Raw genomic sequence first — 23,655 nt, 5'->3', positions numbered from 1 at the left:
CATGCCGCCCCACGTCCAGACTGCGCTCGCTAACTCCACCATCACTGATCCCCGTGAGCTGGCAAAGGAGGCTGACCGATTCTTCGTCGCTACACAACGTTCCTCCCATGCCGGGGTGCTGGCTCCTACCTTCACTGGCCCCCCGCCGACATCGCGGGCGTGGCCCGACGGTGGCGCCACAGCATCAGACCGCTACAAGCCCTCTGGACTCTGTATGTACCACGCTCGATTTGGTGCGAAAGCTAAACGGTGCCGTTCCCCCTGCAACTACAGGCCGACGGGAAACGAGAGGGCCAACACTCAGTAGTGGCCATGAGTGTTGGCGATACGAGCAGGCTACTCTTCATCCTCGACACCATCTCCGGTCGGCGATTTCTTTGTGACACGGGCGCACAGAGAAGCGTGCTCCCTGCTACTGACGTCGACATCATGGGCGGGGAGCGGGGTCCCCAGTTGGCGACGGCTGACGGCAGCCCTATCCACACCTACGGCGTGCGGTCTGTAGAACTGTGTTTTGGTGGACAACGTTTCACGTGGGAGTTCGTCATGGCCAATGTAACGCTTCCCCTCCTCGGAGCTGATTTTTTGTGCGCTTACGGTTTGCTAGTGGACATTCAGAACAGCCGACCTCCACAGGCCCGCGTCAATGCCTCCCACAGACACTCCGGCCCCTGTTATCCGGAGCCGCCGCGGACGGCCTGTCGTCCACCCGCGCCTGCCTGACTTCGATTACTAGGGCGAATTCTGGGGGGGCTCATGTGGTGGACACGTATTGGGGACAGAATTCAACCCAGGAACTAAGGGTTAAGTCATGGTTGCCCTGGCAGGTTAACGCAGGGTTAAGTTATGGTTGTCCAGCCAGTTTTCTGGTTATTCTTGCCACCTCCGCTCAGTCGAGCTGGGGGTTTTGTTTGTCTCGCTGATTTACCGTGGATTAAAGAAAGTTGCCTACACGGCTAAAGTGTGAACCTACGGTCTTCTCCGTTACTTCGGCTCTACATCACCAAATTAGATGTGATTTTCCCTTTTGCCCATAGTGTTCACTTTAGCGGGGACAGAAGAAAGTCCACACGTGTAGGAATCACCAGCCAAAGCTACCAGCTCTTGTTCAGAAACTATGTCGGAGAGAAGCAGACCTGCGGAACAAATATCACAACCAGGAATTATCTATGGTGCATTACACCCAATTTCTAATATATAGCCAAGCTTCATAATGTAAGCGTCTGTATCAAAACAACGTTGTAATTGTACTCAAAATAATGGAGCTGGATCCTTCTATTGTCCACCCCAACCGATCATCTTAACGTAGGTGAAAAAGCAGTGGATCTGCAGCAACGGAGAAAGAGTCAGGCGCGTCCCTTTCGCAGCCTCCGCGTCTACCGCAAAGCCGAAGTACTAAGTAAGTAATTGATAATTAATCGATTTTGCACTTTATGATTAGTTTACACTTGATCCTTTGAAGCTAAAGGTCTGTATAGCTTACTGCGCTCGGCAAAAATCAAAGGAATGTTGGTTGCTATGTGTTTATTTACAGGCTGACTTCCGCACTACAAAACCATAAACGTTCTTATTCGTCGGCTCTCTTCCGTCGGTGGTGTCGCGAGCTAGCCGGTGGTGAGACTGCGTGCGTAAGGAGGAGCCGTTTGTACCCTTTAGCCTTCCGTAGCGGCACTCGGCGTCCTCCCTGACAAGCCTCGGCCAAACAAAACCAGCGATTTCTAATCGATAGGCTGCTCGCCACGGGGTCGTGGAGGTATCGTGGACATGTATGCCATAAGTCCGGACAGAAACGCGTCGCCGAAGAAGAAGACGTTGTCTCGAGGGATGAGCGAGGACGAGTCGCTCCGCAGCATTATAAAGGAGGTCGGTGAGCGACGGCGGGGGGAGGTTTTTCCAAAGACTGTGTTAAATGTGACCTTCACACTGAGATCTTTCTAGAATACGTCACTGGATAAGTTCGTATTTTAAGATGCACCAAAGCTACGTCGACGTTAGCGTGAATTTAATTGTTAAAGATTGTTAACTTCTCGGGGGGGGGGGGTAAAGTTGATTGGGTCTTGCCCCGGATGTTGTCGTCATCGCTGTATTCTGTATATATGTCTTAGCTGAGGTGACATAAGATTGAGATTCATGTGTCACGGTTTATTCGCTATGTATTTATTAGCTGGCTGTATTCTGTATATATTTCTTAGCTGAGGTGACATAAGATTGAGATTCATGTGTCACGGTGTATTCGCTATGTATTTATTAGTTGGCTGTATTCTGTATATATTTCTTAGCTGAGGTGACATAACATTGAGATTCATGTGTCACGGTGTATTCGCTATGTGTTTATTAGCTGGCTGTATTCTGTATATATTTCTTAGCTGAGGTCACATAAGATTGAGATTCATGTGTCACGGTGTATTCGCTATGTATTTATTAGTTGGCTGTATTCTGTATATATTTCTTAGCTGAGGTGACATAAGATTGAGGTTCATGTGTCACGGTGTATTCGCTATGTATTTATTAGCTGGCAGTATTCTGTATATATTTCTTAGCTGAGGTGACATAAGATTGAGATTCATGTGTCACGGTGTATTCGGTATGTATTTATTAGCTGGCTGTATTCTGTATATATTTCTTAGCTGAGGTGACATAAGATTGAGATTCATGTGTCACCGTGTATTCGCGATGTATTTATTAGTTGGCTGTATTCTGTATATATTTCTTAGCTGAGGTGACATAAGATTGAGATTCATGTGTCACGGTGTATTCGCTATGTATTTATTAGCTGGCTGTATTCTGTATATATTTCTTAGCTAAGGTGACATAAGATTGAGATTCATGTGTCACGGTGTATTCGCTATGTATTTATTAGCTGGCGGTATTCTGTATATATTTCTTAGCTGAGGTGACATAAGTTGAGATTCATGTGTCACGGTGTATTCACTATGTATTTATTAGCTGGCTGTATTCTGTATATATTTCTTAGCTGAGGTGACATAACATTGAGATTCATGTGTCATGGTGTATTCGCTATGTATTTATTAGCTGGCTGTATTCTGTATATATTTCTTAGCTGAGGTGACATAAGATTGAGATTCATGTGTCACGGTGTATTCGCTATGTATTTATTAGTTGGCTGTATTCTGTATATATTTCTTAGCTGAGGTGACATAAGATTGAGATTCATGTGTCACGGTGTATTCGCTATGTGTTTATTAGCTGGCTGTATTCTGTATATATTTCTTAGCTGAGGTGACATAAGATTGAGATTCATGTGTCACGATGTATTCGCTGTGTATGTATTAGCTGGCTGTACTCTGTATATATTTCTTAGCTGAGGTGACATAAGATTGAGATTCATGTGTCACGGTGTATTCGCTATGTATTTATTAGCTGGCTTTATTCTGTATATATTTCTTAGCTGAGGTGACATAAGATTGAGATTCATGTGTCACGGTGTATTCACTATGTATTTATTAGCTGGCTGTATTCTGTATATATTTCTTAGCTGAGGTGCCATAAGATTGAGATTCATGTGTCACGGTGTATTCGCTATGTATTTATTAGTTGGCTGTATTCTGTATGTATTTCTTAGCTGAGGTGACGTAAGATTGAGATTCAAGTGTCACGGTGTATTCGCTATGTATTTATTAGCTGGCTGTATTCTGTATATATTTCTTAGCTGAGGTGACATAAGATTGAGATTCATGTGTCACGGTGTATTCGCTATGTATTTATTAGCTGGCTGTATTCTTTATATATTTCTTAGCTGAGGTGACATAAGATTGAGATTCATGTGTCACGGTGTATTCGCTATGTATTTATTAGCTGGCTGTATTCTGTATATATTTTATAGCTGAGGTGACATAAGATTGAGATTCATGTGTCACGGTGTGTTCGGTATGTATTTAATAGCTGGCTGTATTCTGTATATATTTCTTAGCTGAGGTGACATAAAATTGAGATTCATGTGTCACGGTGTATTCGCTATGTATTTATTAGCTGGCTGTATTCTGTATATATTTCTTAGCTGAGGTGACATAAGTTGAGATTCATGTGTCACGGTGTATTCGCTAGGTATTTATTAGCTGGCTGTATTCTGTATATATTTGTTAGCTGAGGTGACATAAGATTGAGATTCATGTGTCACGGTGTATTCGCTATGTATTTATTAGCTGGCTGTATTCTGTATATACACTCACTGGCCACTTTATTAGGTACACCTTGCTAGTACCGGGTTGGACCCCCTTTTGCCTTCAGAACTGCCTTAATCCTTCATGGCATAGATTCAACAAGGTACTGGAAACATTCCTCAGAGAGTTTGGTCCATATTGACATGATAGCATCACGCAGTTGCTGCAGATTTGTCGGCTGCACATCCATGATGCAAATCTCCCGGTCCACCACATCCCAAAGGTGCTCTATTGGATTTAGATCTGGTGACTGTGGAGGCCATTTGAGTACAGTGAACTCATTGTCATGTTCAAGAAACCAGTCTGAGATGATTCGAGCTTGATGACATGGCGCGTTATCCTGCTGGAAGTAGCCATCAGAAGATGGGAACACTGTGGTCATAAAGGGATGGACATGGTCAGCAACAATACTCAGGTAGGCTGTGGCGTTGACACGATGCTCAATTGGTACTAAGGGGCCCAAAGTGTGCCAAGAAAATATCCCCCACACCATTACACCACCACCACCAGAGTGAACCGTTGATACAAGGCAGGATGGATCCAACCTTTCATGTTGTTGACGCCAAATTCTGACCCTACCATCCGAATGTCGCAGCAGAAATCGAGACTCATCAGACCAGGCAACGTTTTTCCAATCTTCTACTGTCCAATTTTGGTGAGCCTGTGCGAATTGTAGCCTCAGTTTCCTGTTCTTAGCTGACAGGAGTGGCACCCGGTGTGGTCTTCTGCTGCTGTAGCCCATCTGCCTCAAGGTTCGACGTGTTGTGCGTTCAGAGATGCTCTTCTGCATACCTCGGTTGTAATGAGTGGTTATTTGAGTTACTGTTGCCTTTCTATCAGCTCGAACCAGTCTGGCCATTCTCCTCTGACCTCTGGCATCAACAAGGCATTTTCGCCCACAGAACTGCCGCTCACTGGATATTTTCTCTTTTTCGGGCCATTCTCTGTAAACCCTAGAGATGGTTGTGCGTGAAAATCCCAGTAGATCAGCAGTTTCTGAAATACTCAGACCAGCCCGTCTGGCACCAACAACCATGCCACGTTCAAAGTCACTTAAATCACGTTTCTTCCCCATTCTGATGCTCGGTTTGAACTGCAGCAGATCGTCTTGACTATGTCTACATGCCTAAATGCATTGAGTTGCTGCCATGTGATTGGCTGATTAGAAATTTGCGTTAACGAGCAGTTGGACAGGTGTCCCTAATAAAGTGGCCGGTGAGTGTATTTCTTAGCTGAGGTGACATAAAATTGAGATTCATGTGTCACGGTGTATTCGCTATGTATTTATTAGCTGGCTGTATTCTGTATATATTTGTTAGCTGAGGTGACATAAGATTGAGATTCATGTGTCACGGTGTATTCGCTATGTATTTATTAGCTGTGTTTTCAGCAGACGGACTGCCCGTCCAGGCGTCTGAGCCGCGCGGACAGCAGAGGCGGAACCCTTAAGAAGAGGACCGGCGGTCAGGTACGACAACTGAAGGGTGCGGAGAACGCTGAATGTTGTGTCCCTTAGCTATTGATTCATAGATAAAATGCTATGGAGCTAATCAAGCCTTGTTTTTTCCATCCAGCAGTCTGACCAGGACCTGTTCATGGGCCTCCCAGAAATGGTAACTAGCAAGACATTTAAACTCTCATCAGTCTTACCATTCTTGTGAGTTTTTTAAGCTGACCTGCTGTGAATTTTGGTTATATTCCCTCACTTGACGTGACCTGGTAAACTGCTTGCATCACTCAATAGAGGTTGCTGAATGCAGGGACAGTCTGTCTCAAATTAAATGACATTGTTTTGAATAACTAAAGTATTGATCTCAATTTGAAATAAAACATTTAAATTCACTTGGATAACTGTTCCCTTCTTAGGGGGGGTTCTAAGAAACCATATTAAAAACAAGGCTGTTAGGAATCTCTATTTAAGTGCTTAGTAATGGTTAGGGTTTATTTTCCAGATGGATAGTTATTTTGGTGAATGGCCGCATTTCAACATTGCTAAGGAAGGAACAATCCTCACATTAATATGAAGCTCGCTTCTTTCTCTGTTGTTAGGTTCATGACACAGCAAAAATACATGTATGACCTTCATAACAGTTTATTTTGGAGCCACAGGGGCTATTTAATTAGGAAACAATATTAGGTTACAGAATAACCTATTTACAGAATCACAAAGGATACATTAAAGCCCCAAATATTGGTTTCATGAGCTATGCCAGATTTTTTAAATACTAGTTCAAGTTTACAGTTGCAAAATAAAATAGGAGATGGTAGGTCTCTGTACTGTAAAGCTGTTGCAGACTTGTTTTAGGCTCTGACATAATTCTTTTAATTCCAGTCTCAGTTGTGATAACCTTTTTAAAATATTGTGTTATGGCGAAGTGTTGTATGTCGGCAAGTCATTCCTGGTATATGAAAATTTACTTGGTAAACAAAGCAGATTCTGAATTGGAGAGGAATAGCAAGACAGTGAAACCCTTTGAGAATTGAATTTGGTGCAGCAGTCATGTGACGATGTGAACAAGTCTTGAGTCCACCAGTGACATGTAGTGATGTCAGTGATTGGGTAGGCAGTGAGGTGTGGTGAGGTCAGCAGCTGGGTAGGCAGTGAGGTGTGGTCAGTTCAGCGGCCGGGTAGACAGTGAGGTGTGGTGAGGTCAGCAGCTGGGTAGGCAGTGAGGTGTGGTGAGGTCAGCAGCTGGGTAGGCAGTGAGGTGTGGTGAGGTCAGTGCCTGGGGAAGCAGTGAAGTGTGGTGAGGTCAGTGCCTGGGGAAGCAGTGAGGTGTGATGAGGTCAGAGGCTGGGTAGGCAGTGAGGTGTGGTGAGGTCAGTGGCTAGGTAGGCAGTGAGGTGTGGTGAGGTCAGCAGCTGGGTAGGCAGTGAGGTGTGGTGAGGTCAGCAGCTGGGTAGGCAGTGAGGTGTGGTGAGGTCAGTGGCTGGGTAGGCAGTGAGGTGTGGTGAGGTCAGCAGCTGCGTAGGCAGTGAGGTGTGGTGAGGTCAGTGCCTGGGTAGGCAGTGAGGTGTGGTGAGGTCAGCAGCTGGGTGGGCAGTGAGGTGTGGTGAGGTCAGCAGCTGGGTAGGCAGTGAGGTGTGGTGAGGTCAGTGGCTGGGTAGGCAGTGAGGTGTGGTGAGGTCAGCAGCTGGGTAGGCAGTGAGGTGTGGTGAGGTCAGCAGCTGCGTAGGCAGTGAGGTGTGATGAGGTCAGTGCCTGGGGAAGCAGTGAGGTGTGATGAGGTCAGAGGCTGAGTAGGCAGTGAGGTGTGGTGAGGTCAGCAGCTGGGTAGGCAGTGAGGTGTGGTGAGGTCAGCAGCTGGGTAGGCAGTGAGGTGTGGTGAGGTCAGCAGCTGGGTAGGCAGTGAGGTGTGGTGAGGTCAGTGGCTGGGTAGGCAGTGAGGTGTGGTGAGGTCAGCGGCTGGGTCGCCTTGTCACGAAAGTGGCGAGGCGTTTCCTTCAAGACTGCCGGCCGGAGAGATGCAGTTGGCGGACGCATGCAGTACGAGGGTGGGTGTTTGAACTAGAATAGGGATCAATTGGCCACTAAATTGGGAGAAAAAGGGAAAAATCAGAAATAAATTTAAAAATAAATAAACTGGGTCCAGAGGTGACAGAATGGTGAGATCATGTGTATTGAGGTCACCTATAGATCAATCAAAAACTCATTTTTGGGCAATACATGTGGAATACTCCACATGTATTGCCCATGTGGAATACAGTTATTCACTTAGGTTATCCTTTTACCCAAAACGATTTAGAGGCAAACTTATAAGATAGTGTCATCAGCATATTAGGGGACAAATGATGAGAACGTGAACATATAATAGCATGTATCCCATCATTCATGCGGCTCCTGTGCAGGTAGATCCCAGTCCAGTTCAACTACATCATATAACAACTTGTACATGTTTTAAAAAGTGAATCAACATAATCACATAAATTGTATAGTGAAAGTGAACAGTAAATATTATTTATGAGTAATTGCACTGGTTTGTAAAAATGGAAAATAAACTGAGATGACTTGCACAAATCTGTAAACTTCAAAATGTTACAACTTTCAGGGTTGCTTTTGATGTATTAGTGGGAGATGAATTGTCAATCAACGAAAAGAAGATGTGGCATGATGCCTTGAGGCAGCCTGAAAAAAAAACATGGTAAAACTACAAGTAAAAAAAAAAAGTGCGACTTGGGAAGCCATATAATGACCCATGTCCTCAAGTCATTCACAGTATTCACTTTCACATTTAGCCAGTATCTTAGAAACACAAAGTGACAAAGGCATAATAAATGATACTGGCTGCAAAGCATGCAAGCATCCACTGCAGCTAAACACTTCAGTTTAGCTACTACTACTACTACTACTACTACTACTTTCGGGTCGCCACAGTGGATCATCCGTTTCCATATCTTCCTGTCCTCTGCATCTTCCTCTGTCACACCAGCCACCTGCATGTCCTCTCTCACCACATCCATAAACCTCCTCTTTGGCCTTCCTCTTCTCCTCTTCCCTGGCAGCTCCATATTCAGCATCCTTCTCCCAATATACCCAGCATCTCTCCTCCACACATGTCCACACCATCTCCATCTTGCCTCTCTCGCTTTGTCTCCAAACCGTCCAACCTGAGCTGTCCCTCTAATATACTTGTTCCTAATCCTGTCCTTCTTCATCACTCCCAGTGAAAATCTTATCTTCAACTCTGCCACCTCCAGCTCCACCTCCTGTCTTTTCATTAGTGCCACTGTCTCCAAACCATATAACATAGCTGGTCTCACAACCATCTTGTAAACTTTCCCTTTAACTCTTCCTGGTACCCTTCTGTCACACATCACTCCTGACACTCTTCTCCACCTACTCCACCCTGCCTGCACTCTCTTCTTCACCTCTCTTCTACATTACCCGTTACTTTGGACAGTTGACCCCAAGTATTTACACTCATACGCCTTTGTCACCTCTATTCCTTGCATCCTCACCATTCCACTGTCCTCCCTCTCATTCACGCATATGTATTCCGTCTTGCTCCTACTGACTTTCATCCCTCTTCTCTCCAGGGCATATCTCCACCTCTCCAGGCTCTCCTCAACCTGCACCCTACTCTCACCTTACTACAGATCACAATGTCATCCGCAAACGTCATAGTCCACGGAGACTCCTGTCTGATCTCATCCGTCAACTTCTCCGTAATCCGACCTCCACCTTGAACCCATCTGTCATTCCAACCGCACACCTCATCACTGTCACACTTCCCTCATGCATATCCTGCACCACTCCTACATACTTCTCTGCAACTCCTGACTTCCTCATACAATACCACACCTCCTCTCTCGGCACCCTGTCGTATGCTTTCTCTAAATCCACAAAGACACAATGTAACTCCTTCTGGCCTTCTCTGTACTTCTCCATCAACATTCTCAAAGCAAACATCACATCTGTGGTGCTGTTTCGTGGCATGAAACCATACTGCTGCTTGCTGATCATCACCTCTCTTCTTAACCTAGCTTCTATTACTCTTTCCCATATCTTCATGCTGTGGCTGATCAACTTTATACCTCTGTAGTTGCTACAGTTCTGCACTGATATACAGAACTGTAGTATTCTTGAAAATCGGTACCCGTTCTTGAAAATCGGTACCAGTATGCTTCTTCTCCACTCCTCAGGCATCCTCTCACTTTCCAAGGTTGTGTTAAACAATCTAGTTAAAAACTCCACTGCCATCTCTCCTAAACACATCCATGCCTCCACCAGAATGTCAGTTCAGCTACACAGTTGAAAAAGTGCATGAATGTTAGAACAGTTGCATACCTTTGTGGACTCTACATTTGTACAGGTTTGTAAAAATTAACAATAAATATCAATTCAAATGTTGTGTAGATTTGTAAAATCCATTACTAAACACTTTGGTTCAGCTACACAAACAGTTGCATAGCTTTGTGAACTCTACATTTGTATAGTAAAAATGAACAATAAATATCAATGTGAACTTTGTATAGATTTGTAAAAATGAACAATGAAACTTGAATTAAAACACATCTACAAAATAGTTGTATAAAGAGCTATTAATAATAATAATAATAATATGAATAATAAGGATGTGAAGTAACGAGTGTGTGCAGCTGATAGGGAAGGTGTTTCAGCGATGGTTGTCTGATGCAGGACAGCATTCTATAACAAAGTTAAAATTCAGACTACAAAATCATAGTAAAACTCGTATTTACGTATATGTTAACTTGTCCAACAGCCACACTACATGACAAACATGTTTATTTAATTTAACACCGCCACCAGCACAAAAGCACAACATCAATGGCTTACCTCCACTTGAAGATGAAGTCCATTCGCCTCTTTCTCCACGAATCACTCCGTGACCTAACATGGCGTGATGTGATGTGACATGACGGAACCTGACATGACGTGACGTGATGTGACGTGACATGGGGGGACGTGACGTGACCTGAATGGCTCTGATTGGCTCGCACTCCCGCCATAAGCAGCGCCTTTCCTCATCCGTTGATTTCACCTTAAGCTACACAATACGCATGTGCGAACTCTGAAATTGACAACGTTAAATGCAATCCTGAAAAGAGCAGCGCCTACCCTGCCCAATGAAAAAGTGGGCAAGCTTGTGCACTATGCGCTTGTGCGCTGTATGCTTATGTGCTATACGCTTGTGCGCTATACGGCATTTCACTCTTAGAAGTTTAATGACTTAGAAAGGACAAGGAGATAAAAATATCCTTAAAAATACCTTATAACACAGCATACTTGTAGCTAGAGTGAGATTTTATATGTCGTTATGAACTTGTTGTATGGTTATTTTGATTAAATTATCACAGGGTGGGCGTCCGGGTAGCGTAGTGGTCTATTCCGTTGCCTACCAACACGGGGATCGCCGGTTCGAATCCCCGTGTTACCTCCGGCTTGGTCGGGCGTCCCTACAGACACAATTGACCATGTCTGCAGGTGGGAAGCCGGATGTGAGTGTGTCCTGGTCGCTGCACTAGCGCCTCCTCTGGTCGGTCGGGGTGCCTGTTCAGGGGGGAGGAGGAACTGGGGGGAATAGCATGATCCTCCCACGCGCTACGCCCCCCTGGTGAAACTCCTCACTGTCAGGTGAAAAGAAGCAGCTGGTGACTCCACATGTATGGGAGGAGACGTGGTAGTCTGCAGTCCTCCCCGGATCGGCAGAGGGGGTGGAGCGGCGACCGGGACAGCTTGGAAGAGTCGGGTAATTGGCCAAGTACAATTCAGAGAAAAAGGGAGAACCCCCCCCCCCCCAAAAAAAAATTTAAAAAAATAAATTACCTACCCTGACCGCATGTCATTGGAGTCCGCCCACTGTTTATCATCTTGTGAAGGCTGGCTAACAGTACAACTTGGATGCGTTGCCCACCCACTGACTGTGCTGAGTTACTCAGCATAGCCAGATGAAACTGCCCACACTGATATTTAACTTTTTGTGGTGTAGTTGGAGCTACAGGCCAGCTATGATGAGGTGGTCCAGGAGCTGCATGGGCTGGAGGTAGAGCGAGAAGGTCTGTTGTTCCAGGTGGACATCCTGCAGGACACTCTCGAGGGTGTGGAGGAGCTGCTGGCGGAGGCCCAGAGAGAAGCTGGACAAGCCAACATGGTATGTGAGACATGACCAGCAGTAGGACATTGTTGATGTTTCATACTACTGGTGTCATGGATATCTCCATCAGTCCTCAGTGAGGATTCTGCGTCTCTTCTTTAATGCAAAGATGGTGTTTTCGCTCTATCTGAGTGCCTAGCAGTGGTTTAACACAGGATGTAGCCTAAAGATACCTCGCATGACATCACTGTGGCTCTGTGTACTTGTAGGAGTTGGAGCGGGAGCGAGAGGCCAGGAAGAAATGGGAGGACATGGTCTGCTCTCTGACGCAAGAGCTGGAAAGGTTAAAAGAGGTAATGGGAAGAGGAACGGAAAGGGGGAACTTACATAATTGACACAGAGGCGCAGCCACAAGCTTCCTGAATATGTGAATAAAGACTGACTAATGGCCTGTTAATGCATGCCAACTGTTGTGTAACAGTTTGTCAGGATGGCATTGGCTCGCCCTCAACTTCAGTGTACTTAATCTAACAGGTTTTTGTGTATGTGTGGGTGTGTGCCTGCATGAGCCTGTGTGTGTACATGTAGGATAGTACATTTTCAGTAAAGCCTCATTTATTTTAACTGCAGAGTTGCATCCAAGTATTAAGTGTTCCTCGAGCTGATACAACAGACCAGAAGATATTTAACTGGAAATGTACCACATGCACCATCTCAAGGGATTCCTGCATTTGTTGAATATTGGCTAGTTTTACATCCTCACAAGGCACGTGTGTGTGTGTGTGTGTGTGTGTGTGTGTGTGTGTGTGTGTGTGTGTGTGTGTGTGTGTGTGTGTGTGTGTGTGTGTGTGTGGACAACCATACATATTGTTGGTCATCCTGTATTTTTTCTAAATGTATAGTGCCCATTTAATTTGATAATTCAATAAGTGAGCATATGTGGCATCGGTATCATAAAGATTCCAGTGAATTGAGTAATGAATATAGTGCGTTAATGTCTAAAAAGCCCAACAATAATACAATTAATAATACAATTCATTCTGCTGCTGTCTACATGAAGAATCAAGAAGAACTTTGTCATTGTGCCAAGCACAACAAAATTGCAGGTGTGTCAGACACCTCAACAAATACAAATACAAAATATAAAATATCAGCAATAAAAAGTAGTCTAAACAATATAAATGCAAAATATAAGCCGTATAAAATACAGTAGTTAATGATAAAATACAACTTACGAGGTCCAAGAATATCATCAGCAAAAATGCAGTGAAGGTGCAGCAGACAGAAATAAAGCGGCTTAAAAAAACGACCGGGATTTCACTCCTACCTAAAACGATCATGGGCGGTCAACATGACGGCCGGTGTTTAAACTCTATATTCTGTCAAGCTACATACCCAACTGAGATATTAATGTGCTGCATATGTTAGTATGTCTGTTAAGAAACGACTGACACCAAAATTAACATTTTAACAACTATAATACTATTTTACACAATTTAAACTTCAGAGAGACATGGTCCAACTTGAATAGCAAAGTTGAAAAAAGTGAAAATATTACCGGAAAAACAAAACGAAAAACACATATTGCATCTTCCGTATATTAGTTGGGGCGGTAGGCAAATTGGAATGGATCCAGTGACGTAGGGAGGCTGGCTGTGATGTTGGCCTTGACGAGCCGTTAAAAGGATCCCATCACTATTGGGGGTCAGGGCAACGGGACTGTAGTCATTCAAACAGGCCACAGCTGGTTTCTTTGGAGCTGGGATTATTGTAGTGGTTTTGAAGCATCAGGGTATAATGGCGTGACTCAGAGAGAGATGTTATGGATGTCTGTTAGAACATCTACTAACTGGTCGGCAAAGTCCCGAAGCACACATCCTAGAATGTTGTCAGGTCCTGCAGCTTTCTCCATGTGTCTGCTGTCTCAGTGCTTGGAACCTTCTGGTCAGATGATGAGAGAAGTTGAGCTCTTGCCCCAGTGTAGTTTTTGATGCCTTAAAATGTGCAAAGAGGTTGATGAGTCTGTCTGAAAGAGCAGCATCGCTGTCATCAACCTGATGCCTGGTCTTGTAACCCATTATTGCCTGGATTCCCTGCCACATACGCTTGGTGGCGAATGGACCTCTGTTGTCATCCATGGCTTTTGATTGCCATGTGCAGTGAAAGTTTTAATAACAGTGATATCCTCTGTGCACTTGGCTATATATCTAGTCACTGCCTCAGTATACTACTCAATGTCTGTGTGGTGGTCATAAGAGGCTGCTGTCCTGATTTATATTCCAGTCAGTGTGTAAAAAAACAGTCCTGCAATGGTGAGGTTGTGCCCTCTGGCCAAACCCTGATATGTTTTTTCATTGCTCTGACTCACTTAAACAGGAGCCCTCATCCCGGGTAATGACCTCCTCTTCCCATCATAAGAGGCTGTGATTAGATGCTCTCAAAGTCTTCCATGCCCCGAGCCGGCAGTGAAATCCATTCTCAAAACTGATGTCGCTGCCTCGTCACGACACTTGTTTGTTCAGACACCAAATCCCCAGTTGGCAATTTCAACACACAGTGTGGATCATGTACACCCACAGCCGGCATTCCCTTGTCCCCTTTTTCCCCCAGCCACATTAATAGTTGGGGTTCCATAATCAGAAACATCCATTTTCTTAATGCAGCCACTCACTGTTTCCCTGGAGCTAAAGTCCCTGACATCTTGGGTTGATCAACTGGGGTTGATCCGCTCAGTCCCGTCCTCCACCAATCGAGTGATCGTTCATGTGGGGACAAACGATGCAGCTCGTCAGCAGTCTGAATTAACCAAAAAGGATTTTTAAGTTATGTGTGGAAAGTCTGTTTTTATCTCAGATCCTATTCCAACACTGGCCTGTGTGGAGTGGGGCATTTCAGCAGAATTCTCAGCCTGCACACGTGGCTCATTTCTACCTGCAGAGCTCACAATATGGGTTTTATTGACAATTTTAATCTGTTTTGGGATCATCTCTCCTTCAGATCTGACGGAGTCCACTCAAACAGGCTTGGTAGTTGGATGCTAGCAGCCAACCTGCAGCACGCCGTAGAGTCTTCTCCACGTGATTGACTGTTTACATCCCACACTTCCCTCCCAAAGCCTCCGCTTCTGTCTGTGGTGGCACTCGACGATACTGTTCCACCGGCTGGCTCTTTCCACTGGCCTTGTCTGTCATTGACCCTCACCAGGAGTTTTCCCCATACAGACTATTATTATAAGTCACCATGCCTCTCACACAGCGTATCTCATAGTAGAAACGATAGCAACTGAATATCTGGAGCAAATCTCTACAATTTACATTGTCAAGTCAATCTTATTTGTATCCAATATCACAAATTACAATTTGCCTCAAGGGGCTTTACAGCAACACAACATCCTGTCCTTTTACCCTCACATCAGATAAGGAAGAACTCCCTAAAAAAACCTTTAACAGTGAGAAAAATTAAGGAAGTGTCCTATTTGTTGTACTCCTGTTGGTTTTAATTCTGCTTTGACATCAAACAATTTTGGCCTCTTGAATGTGAGATCTCTGGGTAATAAGTCATTTATTATTAATGATTTTATTGTTTCTAATAATCTGGACTTTTTTATGATTACTGAGATATGGCTGTCCCCAGGGGACACTGTTCCCCTGATTGAAGCTGGCCCCGATTGTGCATATTTTCATATTCCTAGGCACTGTGGGAGACGGGGTGGTCTAGCTGTTTTTTATAAGTTAGGTCTTAAGTGCCATCCTGTTACTTTGTTAATTTTATCTCGTTTGAGGTTTTGTTTTTTAATCACTGGCCCTCCCCCTTTACTTTGCATCTTAATTTATAGGTCTCCTAATTCAGTTGGTTTTATCTGAGTTGTGTAACTATCTGTCTATTCTACTATTAGCACTTTCGGCTACGTCCGTTAGGGGTCACCACAGCGGATCATCCGTGTCCATCTCTTCCTGTTCTCTGCATCTTCCTCTGTCACACCAGCCACCTGCATGTCCTCCCTCACCACATCCGTAAACCTCCTCTTTGGCCTTCCTCTTCTCCTCTTCCCTGGCAGCTCCATATTCAGCATCCTTCTTCCAATATACCCAGCATCTCTCCTCCACACATGTCCAAGCCATCTCAATCTTGCCTGTCTTGCTTTGTCTCCAAACCGTCCAACCTGAGCTGTCCCTCTAATATACTCCTTCTTAATCCTGTCCTTCTTCATCACTCCCAATGAAAATCATATCATCTTCACCTCTGCCACCTCCAGCTCCACCTCCTGTCTTTTTATCAGTGCCACTGTCTCAAAACCATGTAACATAGCTGGTCTCACAACCATCTTGTAAACCTTCTCTTTAACTCTTGCTGGTACCTTTCTGTCGCAAATCACTCCTGACACTCTTCTCCACCCTCTCCATCCTGCCTGCACTCTCTTCTTCACCTCTCTTCTGCACTCCCCATTACTTTTTTTTCCCACAAATTTATTTCTGATTTTTCCCGTTTTTCTCCCAATTTAGTGGCCAATCGCTCCCTATTCTAGTTAAAACACCCATCCCCGTAATGCATGCGTTTTGCCAACTGCAGTTTCGAAGGAGACGCCTCGCCACTTCCGTGATAAGGCGAATCCAGGCTGAACCACTGCTTTTTGCGCCAGACACAGAGACACGATCATGTGATGAACACAAGCCGACTCTGCCCCCCTCCCGAAGACAGCTTTGCCAATTATTGCTGCTTCATTGAATCTGGCCATAGTCGGATCTGACGAGACCGAGGCGCCAACCCTGGTCCCCAGTGGGCAACTGCATCGACACAAAGCCGATGCTTAGAACGCTACACCTCCAAGGACCCTGCACTCCCCATTACTTTGGACAGTTGACCCCAAGTATTTAAACTCATACACCTTCATCACCTCTACTCCTTGCATCCTCACCATTCCACTGTCCTTCCTCTCAGTCACGTATATGTATTTCATCTTGCTCCTACTGACTTTCATTCCTCTTCTTTCCAGTTCATACCTCCACCTCTCCAGGCTCTGCTCTACCCACACCCTACTCTCACTACAGCTTATAATGTCATCTGCAAACGTCATAGTCCACGGAGGCTCCTGCCTGATCTCGTCTTTCAACCTGTCCATCACCATTGCAAACAAGAAAGGGCTCAGAGCCGATCCTTGATGTAATCTCACCTCCACCTTGAACCCATCTGTCATTCCTACCGCACACCTCACCACTGTCAGACTGCCCTCATACATATCCTGCACCACTCCTAGATACTTCTCTGCAACTCCCGACTTCCTCATACAATACCGCAGGTCCTCTCTTGGCACCCTGTCGTATGCTTTCTCTAAATCCACAAAGACACAATGTAACTCCTTCTGACCTTCTCTATGCTTCTCAGTCAACATTCACAAAGCAAACATCACATCTGTGGTGCTCTTTCGTGGCATGAAACTATGCTGCTGCTCGCTAATCATCACCTCTCCTCTTAACCTAGCTTCTATTACTCTTTCCCATCATCATGCTGTGTGCTGATCAACTTTATACCTCTGTAGTTGCTACAGTTCTGCGCATCATCCTTATTCTTAAAAATCGGTACCAGTATTCTTCTTCTCCTCTCCTCAGGCATCCTCTCACTTTCCAAGATTGTGTTAAACAATCTAGTTGAAAAATCCACTGCCATCTCTCCTAAACGTCTCCATGCCTCCACAGGCATGTCATCAGGACCAACTACCTTTCCACTCTTCATCCTCTTCATAGCTGCCCTCACTTCCTCCTTGCTGCCCTTGCTGAACCTCCTGATTCACTATCCCCACGTCATCCAACATTCTCTTTCATTTTCTTCATTCATCAGCCCCTCAAAGTACTTCCTCCAACTTCTCAGCATACTCTCCTCGCTTGTCCTCGACCTCGCCTCGACCGATCCATTATGGAAATCTTATTTATGATCCACATATTTGATTTGGCAAAGACTTTAAGCCGGGTGCCCTTCCTGACACAACCCTCCCCATTTATCTGGGCTTGGGACCGGCACTAAGAATGCACTGGCTTGTGCATCCTCAGTGGCTGGGTATAACTATCTTATCTATTGTCATGCCAAAATATGACGGGGTGCTTATTCTTGGTGAATTTAATATTCATGTGTGTTGTCCTTCCTATTCCCTGACTTCACATTTTTTGGATCTTATAGACTCTTAACCTCATCCAATCTGTTAAAGGGGCCACACATTCCAAAGGCCACATCTTAGACATTATACTCTCATCTGGTTTCTTTCTGGAGTGTCTTAATCTGGTGTACATGCCTGTATCTGACCATAAAGCTGTCATTTTCAAAGTCCCACTACAACTCCCTATTCTTAGTCACTATTCTAAAACACGCTCTTGCATTCTCAACGCTGGCTCAGCAGTTAAATTCTGTGATGCTTTTAATTCATCATCCTTTAGGTCCTCTTTATCCTCCCTGAATCCAGATGCACTGTTAAATTCATTCAGTGATCAGTGCCTATCCATCCTTGACCAAATTGCACAGTTTAAACTAGGAAACAAAAGTCAAACAACCCCCCCAGGGTGAACGATTACAGTCGTGCGCTTAGAATAGAAAAGCAGAATTACAATGGAAGGTCAACAAGTCCGAATTAGCACATAACACCCTTAAAAAACAAATGTTAATTTACCGGAAGGCAGTTAAGGATACGAGATCAGCATTCTTCTCTGAGCTGATATCAAGAAATAACCACAATCCAAAAGTTCTCTTTAGGGTAATTGATTCTGTTATTAATGGTCCCTTCACTTCTCTCTTTGAACCTGGTTGTGAGTTGTCCAAAGGAAAAATACATTTGTCCCAGATGCGACCAGAGAGGTCTGCAACTCTCTAGAGGTGATGTGTGGGTTGGCCTTTACCTGATTTATTATTTTTCTGGTGCTTCTGGGTGATAGTTTTGATGGGTGTCCACTTCTAGGCAGAGTTGCTGTCATGTTGAAGGCCCTCCATTTGTAAATTATTTGTCTTACAGTGGATGGATGGAGCTGGAATCTTTTGGAGATGGTCTTATATCCCTCCCCAGACTGATGGGCTATCACTACCCTCTTCTTCATGTCCTCAGATATCTCCTTTGCTCTCGGCATTGTTGATTTGTATGGGACCACAGTGGTTTGGTTGGTTTCCTCTCTCTTTTAATTAGTGCAGGCCAAACCCTTTCCCAAGGATGTCTCATTTCATTGGTCTGCTTAAATGATTAATTAAGCACCCAAATGTGTTTCACCCCGAGTCTGTTACCTGCTTGACTTAACCAATGCAGCTGGGGGTTCACTTACTTTTGCACATACACTAATTCCATGTTTCATGTAGTTTTTGGGCTACTTAAACAAGTCCCACTAAACAAGTACATGCAACTGATAAACATATATCTGACATTTCATACATGAAAATTGGTGATGATAGAATAAGAAAATCATGGTAAAACAACAGAAAAATCTAAACTGCTCAAGGGGTTCACATACTTTCAAGCAGCACTGTATGCCCTCTCGACCATTTAGATCCGAAGCTGGAGCCCTGCTGGTCATTCCCAGGTCACAGTTTGTCACAAATGATGATCGGACTTTTGCTGTTAGAGCCCCCACACTGTGGACCTCTCTTCCCGTTGAACTAAGACAAACCAAGTCTCTAGCTTCTTTTAAATCTCTTCTTAAAACTTTTGTCTTTGTGAAAGGTTTTACAAATGTTTGATATTTGTTTTTATTTATTTATACTGTTTTTATTTTTATTCATTTGGTCTTATTCTTATTTTTGCCTTGTCTGGTTTTATTTCTTTGTAAAGCACTTTGTAACATTGTTATAGAAAAGTGCTATATAATAATTATTATTATTATTATTATTAAAGTGCGTATTGCAGGTTAATTTTTTTTTTTTTACAAAATTTACCATTTTGAAAAGTTAATGTAGGATTTAATGTTTAACAAGACATTAGGGCACAAATCCAGAGGAAAAAGTTGCTGTTTTCAGCAAAGCTCCTAAAAAAACCCTGCCCTTTTTTTTTCTCCTGTATCGTGTCATATATTATGTAACAGAGGGGAGTTGGTCGCCTCAGCACTGCCTCAGCTGAATGTGCAGTAATTGGGTATTGTGAGTCTGAGTGGTTGTTATATAGTGAGTTGGTCTTTTTTCAGTAGTTTTATATTGGTTTTCACCATTTATCATAGTAAATTTCTGGGTTTTTTTGCAGGTTGCACAAACTCCAGCCTGTCAGGTCACTGAGTCTGCAACTTTTGTGACAGGAAAAGGAATGGTGCTAGCTTCTGTGTTTGTATTTTGATGTAGAGCCAGATGTAAATTAAAACATTTTCTATAAGTGAAATATAATTAAGGATTGAGAAAGCTTTAGTTAGATGTGTGCACTCTTAGTGCTTTCTAGTTTTAAGTGAGTCATTTGGTATATTTTTATTTTGAACAGACTTGCGCAATAGTCTCTGCATCAATACTCTTTGACAGTTGTGTGCGTCTGGCCGCTCCGAGGGTCATAGCGTCAAAAGTAGTTTCCACCCTGGTACCATTCGAATCAGTCAAATGCAGAACATTTTTGATGTATAAAGTGTGTGTTTCAAATTGTGTAAAACATGTCTGTTTATTTTAGGAATGTGGAAACGAAGACACATAAAATGCTTGTAGAGTAAGACGTTTCTGAGAGGATCTGCTAGCAAATGGCTCTTTACTTCTGTGCAAATGAGATATTAAGTCATTCAAACGCGATACTAAGTCTTTCAGACAAGATACTAAGTCATTCAACCAGATACTAAGTCATTCAAATGAGCTACTAAGTCGTTCAAATGAGGTACTGTCATTCAAACAAGAAACTGTCATTCAAACAAGACACTAAGTCTTTCCAATGAGATACTAAGTCATTCAAACAAGATACTAAGGCATTCAGATGAGATACTAAGTCATTCAAATGAGATACTAAGTCGTTCGAATGAGATACTAAGTCGTTTTAACGAGATACTAAGTTGTTCAAACAAGATACTATAAATCATTCAAATGAGATACTGTCATTCAAATGAGATACTGGGTCATTTTAACGATACTAAGTCGTTTTAATGCGATAGTAAGTTGTTCAAACAAGATACTTAGTCATGAAAATGAGATACTGTCGTTCAAACGAGGTACTAAGTCATTTTAATGAGATACTAAGTCGTGTTAACGAGATACTATGGTCAAACAAGATACTAAGTCATTCAAATGAGATACTAAATTATTCAAACGAGATACTAAGTCATTTTAACGAGATACTAAGTAGTTTTAATGAGATACTAAATCGTTCAAACGAGATACTAAGTCATTTTAACGAGATACTAAGTATTTTTAACGAGATACTTTGTTCAAACAAGATACTAAGTCGTTGAAACGAGATACCAAGTCATTTTAACGAGCTACTAAGTCGTTTTGATGAGATACTAAGTTGTTCAAACGATATACTAAATTGTTCAAATAAGATAGCCCCGTGTCCTTCAGAGCCTCCGTAAAGAGAACCTAATAATTCCACAAAATATTTTAAAAAATTACTGAATAATTTTACTGACCAAAACAGAAAAAAATGTTGTTATTGAACTTTAAAGCCGTTTTGTTTCTGCATAAGAAAACAATATTTCAGTTATTATATATAAGCTATGACTAGAGCAAAAGTACAGAACAGTGCATTTGGAAGAACAATATGTCTCTCCCCCTCTCTCTGCCTGTGTGTGTGTGTGTGTGTGTGTGTGTGGTGAAGTCATTTTGAATATCCAACTTTGGTGCTTGTATGTAAAGTGAAGAGTAGTGAGGCTGGTCCAGTCTGAACAGCTTGTCCAGTATCAGGGAAGTGAAACTGGCCAGCAGTCAGCTGACTGGCAGCCAGACTGAAGACGCACTGGAAACCACAGACCTGCTGCTACTATCTGCTGTCTGTGGGCATGTTGACTTGCCATGTTTTTATGCCCGCTCAAATTAAATAAAATAAACGAAAACAGCATACATAACATCAAGAACTAACCACGATAGCACAGATATTCATGGCATGTGGATACGATTATCTACATTATTTTCTACACCACAAACACTGAACATTTCTGGCACTTCTCACCCAACAGTGTTTTTTTTGTCTGTGTCTGTACATCAAGTCAAGTCAGTTTTATTTGTATAGCCCAATATCAAAAATTACAAATTTGCCTCGGGGGGCTTTACAGCAACACAACATCCTGTCCTTGGGCAATCTTATTCAGAAAGGGCCGGTATGGGTGCAGGTTTTTGTTCCAACCAAGCAGTTACACACCTGAGCCCACTAACCAACCAGTAGAGTTTTTGCTGAGGAACTTGATTAGGAGACACACGTGTGTAACTGCTTGGTTGGAACAAAAATCTTCACCCACAGCGGCCATTCTGGATAAGACTGCCCACCCCTGCACCCTCGCATCAGATAAGGAACAACTCCCTAAAACCCTTTTAACAGGGAGGAAAATTAAGAAGGGAGTGTCCGCTGTGTGTTGGTTTGAGGTGCTGCTGTGGTTTAACCCATCTTAAGCTAGCTTTGCGGACTCTGCCACTCGTACATTTGTATTCAAAGAGTATAAGAGTGCAATAACAAATTAGTAATATTAACAGAATCTGTAAATGGCAGTCTTTATGTTTTGTCTTACCCTGCTTTTTGTCAGAAACTCAAATTTCACAAGGGAGCAGCCAAGAAAGCTGCTCCATGCAACCATACCTGCATTTGCCACCAGCAGTTTGTCCCACATACTAGCAAGTAGAACAACCCAATGACAAGGGTGAGCTCATTATCTTACTGCTGATTCAATGTGTCTCTGCAGGAGAGAAGCGCCACGCCTGCTGCTCCAGCACACATGACTGGTGGAGAGAGGACGAGGGAGAATGAGGTGACTGGTCAGATCCACCCAGTGAAAAAGGAGGACAGTCGAGAGGCATTCAGAGAAGATAATGTTGGCACGAGCTCCTTGATGAAATATGAGGAAATGGGGAAGGGGGAAGGGGCAGAACATAATGGAAGCCCTCTCACTAAGCCCCACAGAATGGCCAGTAAGACCACTGGGCAGTTGCCCACACTTGAATTGGGCAGCCAGCTCACTGAGGAGGGGATCTACAGAAGGCCTTATGAAAGTCAGGAAGAGGATGGACGAGACCTGTCTCCCGAAAACAGCAATGACACCGATAGCATAAGTGCCTATGAGGATGCAACCGCCGAGACACCAGAGCAAGACGACAGCTTTCCAGAGGGAACTGCCCCTGGCACGGAGGAGCTGCCTGACGATGCACTGGCCACAGTCGATGAGAAGGGGAAACCAGATCACTGCCATCAGGATGATAGCTCTGAGCCCTCAGACCCCAGAAGTCCTGATTCTTGTATTCTGTCATAAATCTTCCACTTATTTTACCCTCTTTATTCTTACATTGATAAAAACATTGGACAGCGTTTATGTAAAATTGAGGGACATTGACGGTGGTTAAAAAAAAAAAATCTGCTGTTGTGGGGCGTCCGGGAGGCGTGGCGGTCTATTCCGTTGCCTACCAGCACAGGGATCGCTGGTTCGAATCCCCGTGTTACCTCTGGCTTGGTCGGGTGTCCCTACAGACACAATTGGCTGTGTCTGTGGGTGGGAAGCCAGATGTGGGTATGTGTCCTGGTCACTACACTGGCGCCTCCTCTGGTCAGTCGGGGCGTCTGTTCGGGGGGGAGGGGGAACTGGGGGGAATAGCGAGATCCTCCTGTGTGCTACGTCCCCCTGGTGAAACTCCTCTCTGTCAGGTGAAAAGAAGCAGCTGGTGACTCCACATGTATGGGAGGAAGCATGTGGTAGTCTGCAGCCCTCCCCGGATCGGCACGGGGTGGAACAGCAACCGAGACGGCTCGGAAGAGTGGAGTATTTGGCCAAGTACAATTGGGGAGAAAAAAA

General features: G+C 43.9%; 1 protein-coding gene across 6 annotated transcripts; it reads left to right on the top strand.

The window, feature by feature from the left end:
• Positions 1 to 1,672: 1,672 nt before the first annotated feature.
• Positions 1,673 to 23,397, top strand: si:ch1073-456m8.1 (leucine-rich repeat flightless-interacting protein 2). 6 transcript variants are annotated; one of them, XM_056274733.1, is made up of 7 exons: positions 1,673 to 1,863; positions 5,575 to 5,649; positions 5,759 to 5,794; positions 9,219 to 9,347; positions 11,633 to 11,794; positions 12,007 to 12,090; positions 22,555 to 23,397. In XM_056274733.1, exons 1-7 carry the CDS (start codon positions 1,765 to 1,767, stop codon positions 23,116 to 23,118), a joined length of 1,149 nt encoding a protein of 382 aa, XP_056130708.1. In that variant the 5' UTR covers positions 1,673 to 1,764; the 3' UTR covers positions 23,119 to 23,397. The 6 variants fall into 6 exon arrangements, with proteins under 6 accessions (XP_056130708.1, XP_056130707.1, XP_056130713.1 ...); XM_056274732.1 differs by having other exon boundaries at positions 5,756 to 5,794; XM_056274738.1 differs by lacking the exon at positions 22,555 to 23,397 and adding an exon at positions 14,735 to 14,831 and having other exon boundaries at positions 5,756 to 5,794.
• Positions 23,398 to 23,655: the final 258 nt, after the last annotated feature.

This window comes from Lampris incognitus, chromosome 2 (assembly GCF_029633865.1).
Source record: "Lampris incognitus isolate fLamInc1 chromosome 2, fLamInc1.hap2, whole genome shotgun sequence".
Taxonomy (NCBI): domain Eukaryota; kingdom Metazoa; phylum Chordata; class Actinopteri; order Lampriformes; family Lampridae; genus Lampris; species Lampris incognitus.
Note: the sequence above shows the minus strand (reverse complement) of the source record. Positions and strands in the feature narration are given on the sequence as shown.